The sequence below is a fragment of the Mustelus asterias genome, chromosome 6 (assembly GCF_964213995.1).
Source record: "Mustelus asterias chromosome 6, sMusAst1.hap1.1, whole genome shotgun sequence".
Classification (NCBI taxonomy): domain Eukaryota; kingdom Metazoa; phylum Chordata; class Chondrichthyes; order Carcharhiniformes; family Triakidae; genus Mustelus; species Mustelus asterias.
The window spans coordinates 89,931,419-89,944,688 of record NC_135806.1 but is presented as its reverse complement, the minus strand read 5'-3'; the positions used below and the strand labels follow the sequence as shown (position 1 = coordinate 89,944,688).

General features: G+C 40.0%; 1 protein-coding gene across 2 annotated transcripts in view; it reads left to right on the top strand.

Annotated features, from left to right (window-relative positions):
• pam (peptidylglycine alpha-amidating monooxygenase) overlaps window positions 1-13,270 on the top strand; it is a 244,402-nt gene that overhangs the window by 111,405 nt on the left and 119,727 nt on the right. For both annotated transcript variants that reach the window (XM_078214719.1, XM_078214718.1), the window contains exons 2-3: window positions 73-553; window positions 851-971. In XM_078214719.1, the coding sequence (XP_078070845.1) occupies window positions 462-553; window positions 851-971 (213 nt within the window). In that variant the 5' untranslated portion in view covers window positions 73-461. The remainder of the gene's footprint in view (window positions 1-72; window positions 554-850; window positions 972-13,270) is intronic.

The window sequence follows — 13,270 nt, the reverse complement described above, 5'->3', positions numbered from 1 at the left end:
CCCCAGCAGGGATTTGCTGAGGTTTAATGCCATAATGTATTAGTCATATGCTATCTGTTTTTCTTTTAACAGTTTCCGTCTGAATGAAGACTGAAGCCGGTCTGTGAGCTGCCAATCATAAATTGAGGAAAATTATAGTCTGAAGCTGTGCGTGTTTAACCGGGGTCTGAACCTCTGGGGAAGCTCAAGATTTATTTTGTTACTGGATTCTGAATGAGATGTCTAAATGAGAAGAGCGGGTGAGAATTTAGTGTTCGCTAATAGAGACAGCAAAGAAGCTTCATGCGCCTGGCTGATTTACAGTGCGCCACCTCTGCAATTGATGGACTGACAATTGCTCCGTCTGCAGTGCTGCTGATACCCCAGCTCTGAATTCATGCTGCTGAAGGATCCTTGCGTTTTTAGCTGATAGAATTGCACTGCCTTTCATCTAAGATCTGAACAGAAGTAGCAGCGTGGACATGGCTGGTTTCATTAGCAAATTGCTGTTGGTATTTCTAATCCTTCAAAACAACTGTATGTGCCATGAAAGCACGATGTCTCTCTTAAAGAGGTAGGTATGAACATGAAACCATCTTTGCTTTTTCTTACGCTTTTTATCATAAATATAAATGCATTCAATTGTACTCTGTATTGTGAATAGTTCAACAGCCATTTACAAATTTACTGAGCAAAATTGTCTCGTGGGAATGGTATTATGCATCATTCTTAAAGTTCCAATTTTCTCTGTTACTGTGTCAGATGGGGAAGTGCATTGTAATTAGAGACTGCTCATTTGACTATTACATATAAGTTAGTGTTTTTGTGAAGAAATAAGGGAAATTATATATTTTTGTATTTTTGTTCCTAGATATCATCAAAGTCCATGGGCATTGCGTTCTGATTGTCCCAAAAGCAGGCATCCAGATATTTCACCAAATTCTCCTAACTTTAAACTAGAAGTTAGGATGCCTGGAGTAACACCAGTATTGGTAGGTTTGGTATAAATTATTAGCATTGTAATTTAACATTTATTTCTCTCTCGTGTTCTGGCCACATTCTTATTTGATTAGTTATGTTTTTCAAGCTTACAAAATGAAAACCAGTAGTTTCACACACTGCAATAACTTTCTAAAATTTCCAGCAAGAAATTAAATGTAGTTCTAGTAATGGGACCTTTTTTATGAAATTGCTGAGTCCTATTTTAATAATGTTGCTTGAAAATTATAATTTATGTCCCTTTCTGTTAGAATTCATACCTGAATGCATTTGCATATTTTGGCAGTTAAATGTTTATCTCAGAAACTAAGTTATCATTGCCAGGGCCCAAATAATTGCTTACACGATAATATATTTTGTGGCAATGGGCCAATGATTTTGATCTCAGGGGGAAATGAAATAAAGGATTGGCTTTTATATCCACCAGATAGGAGTAACATAATGGAGGAATGCTGTTTAAACTAGATGTATCATAAATATTATTACCTGTTTTGCATCATTAGTGCCACCACTATAGAATTAGGCTTCGTTTTCTTTGCATTTCTGCACAATATTTGCAGATTTTATCTTTTACTTTGCAAACTATACTCTCCATGAATCTTCTTAATTAATTTTGCACTCATAGATAGGGGGGTTCAGAAGTGCCAGTTTTGTTTTGCACTAAAACCTTGAGAGACTGCAGCAATGCAACCAGAAGTGCACGATTTAATAAGAGTTGCTCTGCAGATTGGATGACTCATAGTTGCGGATAGTGCTCATTATTTTACAAAGCTCAGGGAAAATCTGTGAAAAGCTGCTTAAATTTGGGGTTTAAAGGATGCTAGTTGTTTGATTTTATCTTGTACAATAAGGAATACTTGAGGATTAGTTCCTGGCTCTGATTACTATTCATTAATTCTGCAAGATCATGTACATGTATGCATGTTGGATGGGGACAGGATTTGAATAATCTGTTACTGTCCATGGTAGAATACCCTGTCAGTATTTATTATCCAGCATCATATGTGAAGAATAAGTGCTTGAGTGAGGAGTTGGATAGCTGCTGGGACTCTTGAAGCTATACACCAGAAAATCAGGCAGATAACGGTCTTAGAATGGCACTGTAGAGCCAGTTTAATTCAGTTATGCTAAGGGAACCCCAAGCCTATTGAGAAATTATGAGCATGTGATTTCAAAACATTGGCCCCAGTATGATAATGCATGGATTTCACTACAGTGTGGTTGAATAATGGTTTGCTTTGCAAGTAGGTTTGTGATCTCATCCTGATTTTAGTGGCTGTGGTTAAGGGAAACCAGATCCTTGGAACCTAATGCATCCAGATGTCAATTAAAACACAATAAAGAAATGTAGTGTGTTTGAACATTTTATAGGAGGATATTGTCAATAGCCATCTAACAAGTGCGTACACTCTGAATAAATTACATTTAGGAGTTTGGGAGTTTACATTTGAGTGGCACAGTGGTTAGCACTGCTGCCTCACAGCTCCAGGGACCTGGATTCGATTCCTAGCTTGAGTCACTGTTTGTGTGGAGTTTGCACGTTCTCCCCGTGTTTGTGTGGATTTCCTCTGGGTGCTCCGGTTTCCTCCCACAGTCCAAAGATGTGCGGGTTAGGTTGATTGACCATGCTAAATTGCCCCTCAGTGTCCCGGGATGTGTAGGTGAGAGGGATTTAGCCGAGTAAATGTGTAGGGTTATGGGGATAGGGCCTGGGTGGGATTGTTGTCGGTGCAGACGCGATGGGCCAAATGGCGGCCTCCTGCACTGTAGGATTTCTATGAGTAAAGGCTGTGGCTCACAGATCTTTTGGGTCTTTGCTTGAAGAGAGAACAAAATTGGTAGGTGATGGCATTCCACTTGGATTTACAGAAGGCCAATGATAAAGTCACAGTACTGGGACCATTGATTTGTTTTTGATTTCCATTCATCTAATATCTCCATAAATCTCAATTCCATTCTTCTCTAGATATTTACTGAATTTTGAAATGTTATTTTAATAATCCAATCTATTGAACAATCAAGCATGTAACAATTGGTAGTGAAGGTATACATATTTTTGTATTTATTTTATAATAAAGCTCATTCTGGTTTACATGTTGGTGGATATAGTACCTTTTTCAACATTATTCAGGATGGGTGAGGCAGAATGTGTATTCTGGATCAAGGCATATATGGGGGAAGAGCATAGTGGTGGTGGGATGAGTGGGGTTTTGCAGTAATGGAATATTTCTGCTGCAGCATAATTATAATGATCTGAGCATGACGTTCTCCCATACAATTGTGTACCATAAACAAAAGTGAGTTTGAGGTGTTTCAATGTCAGAGAAGGTTTTTCTGGTATCCAAGATCACTGCCCAGAATAGTTGGCTTGGTGGACGTGCCCATCTACTTCCCCTTGTATCCCTACCCTCACCCATCATGATCTTCTGCCATCTCACTCCTGCTGCCATCCCACAATTTAATCCCTTTTGAAATACGTACACCGACACTTGTGCATGGGCAGCATGGTGGCACAGTGGTTAGCATTGTTGCCACACCACAGCACCAGGGACATGGGTTCGATTCCCGGCTTGGATCACTGTCTTGCGAAGTCTGCACGTTCTCTCCGTGTCTACGTGTTTCCTCCGAGTGCTCCGTTTACCTCCCACAGTCCGAAAGACGCGCTGGTTAGGTGCATTGGCCATGCTAAATTCTCCTTCAGTGTACCAGAACAGGCGCTGGTGTATGGCGACTAGGGGATTTTCACTAACTTAATTGCAGTGTTAATATAAGCCTAATTGTGACTAATAAATAAACTTTGTGCCTTTCTCAGTATTTTCTATTGAGCTCCTTGAGACACCAGTTGCTGCCTCCTTATGAACAGAATATCCCAAATGCTCCATTCTTTCTTACCGACATTGCTCATCAGTGTGCACTCTAGCATGTAAACACATCAACCTTCCTATCCTAGTCAACCCACTTATCAGTGCCCTTAGGGATGTGCTAACAAATCAAAAATCAGTACCCCAGTCCATATAATCCATGCTCCTGTCCATATTTCCCTCCAGGATGTGTTGAGTCATTAACAAGGCACTTGTGATCCAGGACCCTCATTGTGGATAATTGAACTGATGAATTGGTTTTGCATGAAACTGGTTCACAAGTGGTGCAATCTTGTCAATTGTGGGCGGCACAGTGGTTATGCTGCCTCATAGCTCCAGGGACCTGGGTTCGATTCCTGACTTGGGTCACTGTCTGTGGAGTTTGCACATTCTCCCTGTGTCGCCATGGGTTTCCTCCAGGTGCTCCGGTTTCCTCCCACAGTCCAAAGATGTGCGGGTTAGGTGCATTGGACACACTAAATTGTTCCGTAGTGTCCTGGGATGTTAGATTAGAGGGATTAGTGAGGTAAATATGTGGGTTACAGGGATTAGGGCTTAGGTGGGATTGTTATCGGTGCAGACTCAATTGGCCAAATGGCCTCCTTCTGCACTGTAGGATTTCCATAATTACTGAAGTCTGTCCAGCTAGTTATACTATTCACGAGTTGCCCGCTCAAAACTACCTTCGTAATTGTTACCAAAGTACACCTTGGTGTGTCCTTCAGGATATATTCTGTTTTAAGTCGCTTCCCTTTTTCCCACGCTCTCGCTACTTATAAATGTTTTGTTTCCTACTACTCCACCCCACTTCCCAACCCCAGCCACCTTCAACCTGAATTACAGCAATTTAGGTTTTCTTGGTTATTAATCAAACAGCTCAATCAGAGCATCACTGAGGCACTTTAGTAATGAAACTTTGAAACAGATAATATTTACTTATTCTGATCCCATATTATTGACTGGTACCTGAATCTAGGCAAGTGCGCCAGCTGTGTTTCCATTGATAACGTTCTTACCTGAGTCACAAGGTTATTGATTCAAATCCCACACCAGATTAGCACAAAAATCAAAACTGACACTCCAGTGCAGTGCTACAGGTGTGTTACACTGTTGGAGGTGCCGTCTTTCAGATGAGATCTTAATCTGAGGTCTGGATGCCCCCTCAAGTAGATGTAGAAGACCCCATGGATCAAAGAAGAGCAGGGTTGTCATTATCCTGGCCAATATTGATCATTTAACAGAAAACAGATTATCTAGTCATTATCACGTGGCTGTTTGTGGGAGCTTGCTGTGTGCAAATTAGTTGGTGTATTAAGTATCTTAAAAATGTAATTCCCATTTTAAAAGTTTGTAATTGTTAAAGTTCTTGCTAATTTTCTTAACTTATTCTTAAATAAACTTTGTTTGATAAAAGCTCCCCAGTGGGTCACTTGAATCTTACCTGAAGTGAAACATCTCATGCTTATCCTAGCCAAATTCAAGATGCAAAATTTATGATTCAGGCAGGCTTCATAAAACACTTTGGAGTGTCTAACCTGAACCATAACACACAATTAATTTAAGGCATGTTTTAGTGCATTTATTTGAATGACTGCTCACAAAATACCATGTATTTTGAACAATCCCTTTTAAAATCTTTGGCGAGTAATTGCCTAATTTATAGATAAAAGAATGAAACTTTTCTGAGATACCCTTTGATTTAATTTGAAATATTTGATATATTTGTGAGGCATATGTCAACCTATGAAGATGGAATAAATGTGATCAAATAAAGGCTGACCAAACAGCCTTTACTCAACTTTTCAACTCCTTGGCTATTTTCTCAGGGCAATGGGTGCCAAATCCTTGACTGTTCACTATTGTTAGTCCGTTGAAATTTTATTTCTACCACCACTGCACAATCCTTGTTCACTTTTAAACAAGTGCTCGAGCATCACACAACCCACATTCAAGTTTCAAAATATTAAGTAGATCTATCCACTAAATGATGAGCAAAAGGGATTATTATATAAGGTTTTCATTTTAACTGTTAATCTGTAGCTCTACAACTGTAATACTGTAACTGTTGGGCGGCATGGTGGCATAGTGGTTAGCACTACTGTCTCACAGCACCAGGGATCCGGGTTCAATTCCTGCCTCGGGTCACTGTGCGGAGTTTGCACGTTCTTCCTGTATCTGCGTGGATTTCGTCAGGTTGCTCCAGTTTCCTCCCACAGTCTGAAAAATGTGCTGGTTCGGTGCATTGGCCATGCTAAATTCTCCCTCAGTGTACCCGAACAGGCGCCGCAGTGTGGCGACTAAGGGATTTTCACAGTAACTTCATTGCAGTGTTGATGTAAGCTTACTTGTGACAATAAATAAACTTTAAAACTTTACTTTAATACATACAACTTTCCTCGTAATCATCTTTTTAGCAGTGGCAACTAGATAAAATCAATGTGCCTGTCATTAAAAATCATAGTTTGTTCGATTCGGTTGTACGCTGAGGGCTTTTGTGCCTTTTTATAGCTCACAAGCTGTGTCCAAGATTCATTAGGAGTTCATAACTGCTGGCCTTATTCAAAATGCAATAGGCTGTCAGGCTTATAGCCTAACCCATGATGAAGCCTGTATATATTTGAAAATGAAGTGTTAAAGAAAGAAAAATGTACATTAAATGGTCCCTTTTGTGCCCTCATGATACTTTAATACACTTTATAGCCAATGAAGTACTTTTAAGGTGCAGTCACTGCTGTAATGTACATGCAAACAAACTCCTTGATTTTGTGTCAAAAAGAATAGAACAAAAGAACTGAGAGGTACTGTTGAAATAATTAGGCTGCATTTGGCGAAGCTGTGGGATTTTTTTTGGGAAGCAGCGACTTTAGTGATGGGAAATGTGCCAGAGAAGACCTGAGCTGGTTTGAGAGTTGAAGTCCAGGTCATGGTTGAAAGTGAGGCTGAGTTAGATAACTGGTTAAGGCACTTAACCTCATTCCATCTGCAGCACCTTTTAAAAGCTGTTTCCTTGAATGAAGCTGGGAAGAAACAGTCCTTTTTTTAATTAGTTAAAGCAACTGATAATTCTAGAATCTCCTCAAAAGTAGATTGCTGCATGCCAGTTGAGGAAACGGAGAAGCAAAACTAAATTATGTCTGGAGCACTACTGTGCATGGAATACTGGGTAGAAGGAGTTTGGCAGGAAGGAGTCGAATAAGGAGCATGCTATTGGGTAATGGTACAAAAATGAAGGAATTGGAGGGAGGCCAGATACTGGAAATAAAGAGGAGGGTAAGAGGATGGCAGTTTGCTGTGAGTGGCAAGGCCCCAAAGAGATGAAGAGGCTAAATGTCACTCGAGCTCCAGTACCAGTTGAGGAAAGGTAAAAGTATAATTATTTCAATGATTAGAAATTTAAACACTGAAATATTGTTTGACACAGCCAATATGTATACTTTGCTACTTAATAATTGGTTCACCTTGCAATGTTGCTATCAGGTACTTTGCAAGGTGGTGTTTTCAAAATTACTTCAAAAAGAGAAAATGACAGTACCTTCAAATGAAGTACCCGAAAACTTTAAGCATTACTATTGAATGGGAAAAGTAACGATCTTTATAATCTCATTGTATGCCAAGGAAACCAGAATCTGCCTTGTATATGGTTTGGGAACACAATGCTGGATGGCAGGCGCTGTTTTTAGAAGCATAGCCTCCCTTGCAAACTGTGATTTATGTAACAAAGAAATCAAGATCCATTTGTAAAGGCTTCATTAGTTCTTAAGATTCCCTGGACAATGTTTTCAAATAGTTGCTACTTTTATTTTTGTACGAAGAATTACTGCACTTCAAATTGATTCATTGTGTAAAATGCTTTGATATGTTTTGACTAATAAAGCTCTATTAAAGTACAAGTCTCTACCCCACAACCATCCTCTTGAGCTCTATAGCAAAGGGGTTAAATTCTGTTATAATTTCCGTACTTTGGAAAAAGCCCATATTAGTTTCATGGAAAAATCATTTTCAGCTCATCGAAAAGTGACCATTTAATGTAACTATTTGTTTCCGCTTAGTTCAGTGGTAGTACTTCTGCATCTGAACTAGAGGTTATAGTTCAAGTCTTCCTCCAAAATTCAAGCACACAAATCCACTTCAGACATGCATTCTTAATGGTGCCATCTTTCAGATGAGATATTAAATCAATGCTCTGTCTGCACAAGTGAATGCAATTTATCAAGTAGCACTGTCATTCTGGACAACATTCAGTCCTAAAGCATGCCATCAAAAACAAATTAACTGGCTATTCATTTAGTTTACTGTTCGGAACTTTGCTATGTGTACAATCGCTGCAATGTTTACATAAAAATACAATTACAATTCAAAAAGTAAATTACTGGCTGTGAAGTACTTGTAGAGCAGTGTTGTCCAATACCTACACCACGTGTCAAATCAGGACAGACGGGAAAAGTTGGCGCTCTTCATAAGTTGAGAGATTTTAATCAGATGTACATTTGGACTTTGCAACAGCCCATTTGGTTAAGGATATTGTTCCAGACTCTCTGGCACAACTATGGTCATATGTCAAAACTAGGTAGAAAATCCTGCATGAAAAACTATTGTTACGAAGAGTAGATAGGCAGACAAACCGTATTTATTTCCCCAAATCAGCTGTCCACAGCAGAAGGCTTTTTTGTCCATTTGCGGAATGTGGGCATCACTGGTTAGGCCAGCATTTATTGTCCATCTGAAGTTGTCCTTGAAAATAATTTGATTTATTATTGTCATATGTATTGGTATACAGTTTAAAGTATTGTTCCTTGCGTGCTATACAGACAAAGCATACCATACATAGAGAAGGAAAGGAGAGAGTGCAGAATGTAGTGTTACAGTCATTGCCAGGGTGTAGAGAAAGATCAACTTGATGCGTACCTTGATGACATTCAAACGTCTGATGGCAGTAGGAAAGAAGCTGTTCTTGAGTCAGTTGGTACATGACCTCAGACATTTGTATCTTTTTCCCAATGAAGAAGATAGAAGAGAGTATGTCCTGGGTGTGTGTGGTCCTTGATTATGCTGGCTGCTTTTCTGAGGCAGTGGGAAGTGTAGACCATGTCAGTGGATGGGAGGTTGGTTTGAGTGATGGACTGGGCTTCGTTCATGACCCTTCATAGTTTATTGTGGTCTTGGACAGAGCAGGAGCCATACCAAGCTGTGATACAACCAGAAAAAATGCTTTCTATGGTGTATCTGTAAAAGTTGGTGAGAGTCAGAGTGGACATGCCAAATTTCCTTAGTATCCTGAGAAAGTAGAGGCTTTGGTGGGCTTTCTTAACTATAGCGTTAAGGCACGCTGCCTGGCTTTTCTTTGGTATCGGGATGATGGTTGTCGTCTTGAAGCAGATAGGGACCTCAGATTGTTGTAAAGAGAAGTTGAAGATATCTGCAAATACCCCCGCCAGCTGGTCCGTGCAGGATTTGAGTGCTCATCTGGGTACCCTGTCCGGGCCAGTTGCTTTCCGTGGATTCACTGTCGAGAAGGCTGCTCTGACGTGTGCAATGGTGATCTCGGATATGGTTCGTCCAGGGTGGAGGGCATGCTCTTGATGACCTCTTGCTCAAAACGGGCATAGAATGCGTTGAGCTCATCGGGGAGGGGCGCATTAGTGTCGGTGATTTTACATGCCTGCATCTTGTAGCCTGTTATGTCCTGCAGACCTTGCCATAATTGGTGGGAGTCCATGTGGCTAGCCTGGACTCTAGCTTGGTCCAATACTGTCTTTTGGCATCTTTGATGGATCTCCGTAGATCAGATCTGGCTTTCTTAGACAAGGTTGACTGACTTGAATGCCTCAGACTTAGACTTCAATAAGCAGTGGATATCTCTGTTCATCCATGGTTTCCGGTTGGGAAACACACTGATTTACTGCTTTGATACACAGTCTTTTACACACTAATGAAGTCAGTTACTATAGTGGAGTACTCGTTCAGGCTGGTTGCAGAATTTTTAAATACTGACCAATCTACTGACTCTAAGAAGGTAGTGGTGAGCTGCTCTTTGGAATAGCTGAGGACCCTGAGGTATAGGTATACCCACAGAGCTGTTAGGGAGGGAATTCCAGGATTTTGGCCCAGTGACAGTGAAGGAACGGCGATATATTTCCAAGTCAGGATGGTGAGTGACTTGGAGGGCAACTTCAAGGTGATGGTGTTCTCCAGTATCTGCTGCTTTTGCCCTTCAAAGCAACAGCAAAGACATTGACCAAATGCGCAATACTTGATTGGAGAAAGCTGATCATAATTTGGCATATGGAAGAATGATATTAAGTATTATTTGTCTTAAAGTGCATTCCCACTTCAATCAAAGCCATTTGACTAGTGATTGCAATGCTCACTGTTGGTAGCTCTGCCTGATGTAACTAAGAACTAAATAGGAATTCAGGAATAATTTGGAACCTTGCCATTTAGACTGAAACACATCAGTTAATCAAGGCTCAGAATTGTTCCAGCGCAGCAACAGAAGCTGGCACAGGTTACTCATCCGATGTAAAAACATCTCATCTGCCAACCTAAGAGACTAAAAATTTACTTGCTGTGCCATGTAAACACATTATGGGTAATATGCTTTGGCAAATGAATGCATTTGCTGATTTGTTGGCTAGGTTCCATGCTATCGTCAGTGATCCATTGCTAAATGTATCAAATCCAGCAGAACAATAGTTAATTTTGAATCTTTTTTTTTGCATTTTAGTGAGAAAACAGTGAATAGATATCTAGGAAAGGTTATGATTCTGTCAGCTGGGTTTTTAAAGTAAGGATTCATTTTCAGAATTTACAGTATTCAATTTTTAAAAATTTAAACCTTGCATACTTTTTTTCTGCTATATGGTCAGATCATGCCAATAAATTAGCTGCAAAAATTTGCAGTATTAAAAATTTATACAAAACAGTGTGACTGCAATCTCTTATGGAGGGTAGAAAAGGGAGATTTTTTTTCATTTTAGCAAAATGGTACTATATTGTCTAATTGATGTGTTTATTTGTTCTTGTGTGCTGATGCAATGATCACGTGCAGCCTATATGACCGGAATGCTCAATCTGCTGGGCATTGTAGCTCAAGGATCCGAAGACTTATTTTTAGTTGGATGATCTTGGATGTTGCTGGTCAACTTAGGGCTGTAAATGTGCCGTTTGTGTCAGCGTCACATTTATTGTGAATGACTTTGTGACTCAATATAATCGTGCACACGTGATGATGTTTGCTCTCATGAATTAGATCCCAGCTGATACTACTGGACAATCAGATCCCAGGATGGAACCCTGGCTCTAAAGAATGTAACTTTTATTTTCTGTGGATGGACAGAGTCACAGCACTGCCAATTGAGGAATAAAACATTTATTAAGCATGAAAAGATTGACTCTAATACACTTCTCCTTCACCCTACCTATATCTTCTCAGATGTACACAGATTTTAAAGGATAATACAAGCTATAAAATATATCTTATAATGTTCTAGGTAAGTACAGAATCCATATAAAGCATATAACCATATAAGCCAACCATAGTCAGACACATCACAGTCTGAAATCAAGTGGCAGCCACCACTGATACATAGAACATTACAGCACAGTACAGGCCCTTCAGCCCTCGATGGTGCGCCGACCTGTGAAACCAATCTAAAGCCCATCTAACCTACACTATTCCAATATCATCCATATGTTTATCCAATGACCATTTAAATGTCCTTAATGTTGGCGAGTCCACTACTGTTGCAGGCTGGGCATTCCACGCCCTTACTACTCTGAGTAAAGAACCTACCTCTGACATCTACAGAAGATACAACTTCTATGTTCTCACCAAATACCTCCGGATTCTTAACGCACTGTGAGCCAACTGGTCTCACTGGAACTCTGATTTCCAAACAAGAGTTTCGAAACTCCACCCTTGAAAAAGCACGCCTAGAATCATCTCCTGCCTTGGATTGCCATGTGCATTCAAGCTTCCACACAGTCTCTCAGGTATCCAGCATTGCCAATAGAAAACTGCTGCTTTACAGACTCTATTAAGGTGTCACCAACCTTAGCAATACTTCAGATGTCTGGCTTCTTGCTAGCCAACTTCGCCAGGTTAGCACCTTGCAACTCTGTCTTTAATTGGGAGTCTCTCTCTGCCCCTTTTTAACTTCAGTGACCTTTTTCAAATTCCAGTTATTTTGCCCTTTAACTTTAGTGCTCCTGGGACTTCTCTTTCATTCCCTGGTTTCTAGAACAATCTGGTCTTTAGCTTCTGGGACTTGCTTTCTTCCCCTTACTCCATTGTCCTTCCTTTCTGCTGACAGTTTCTATGAAAGCTGCTTTCTTCTCAGATACCTGTTTCCAACTAAACCACAAGTGCTTCAGCTTTTAAGTTTGGGCCTCTGGTTGCTAAGCAGAATTAAGTCTTTATTTAATTCTGTTTACCTTCACATCATAAACCTTTTAATTACAATTCAGGCACAGTTTAAAATGACCAAAAACCACATACATGAAAGCATCTTTGTTTAACATGAAGCTAACTAAAGTTTCAACACCTTGCATAGAAACACACAAGTTACATTTATTTAAGGCTATACCCTGTTTCTAATACCCACAAATACAAATATAAATTACTTTAAACTACCTGTTTCTTGACAAATGACAATGCTTTCTGCTGCTATCAGGACAGTAGCATTTCAAACATGCAATAAGGTAAATTACCAGAGCCAGTCTCTGCAGATGTGATGCAGATGCAACCAATTTGCATTGGTTGCATCAGGAAAACAGCAGACTTTTACATACGAACATACAAACTAGGAGCTGCATTAGGCCATTCAGCCCCTCAAGCTCCTGCTCTGCCATTTCGGAAGATCATAGTTGATCTGATTGTGGCATCCACTTTCCTGCCTACCCCCTTTAACTTTTGACTCCCTTGTCAATAAGGAATCTATTCATCTCCAGTTTTAAATATTCAATGACCCTGTCTCCACTGCTCTCTGGGCAAGAGAATTTCATGGACGAACGACTCTCAAATTAAAAAGTTCTCCTCACCTCCATCTTAAATGGGAGACCCTTTATTTTTCAACTGTGTCCCCAAGTTCTAGTCTCTCCCACAAGAGGAAACATTCTTTCAGCATCCACCCTCTCAATTCATATATGTTTCAATAATATCACCGCTTGTTCTTCTAAACTCCCTTTCCTCATGAAACAACCTCTTTATCACAGAAATGGCTCGAATGAACCTTTTCTTAAATAAGGAAATCAAAATTGTACACCGTACTCTAGATACAATCTCACCAACGTCCTATGCAAAATATCTAAACTTTATGTTCCATTCCCCTTGCAATGAATGTCACTATTCCATTTGCCTATCTGATCACTTGCTGTACCTATGTACTAATCTTTTGTCATTCATGTACCAGGACACCCAGATCCCTTTGTAC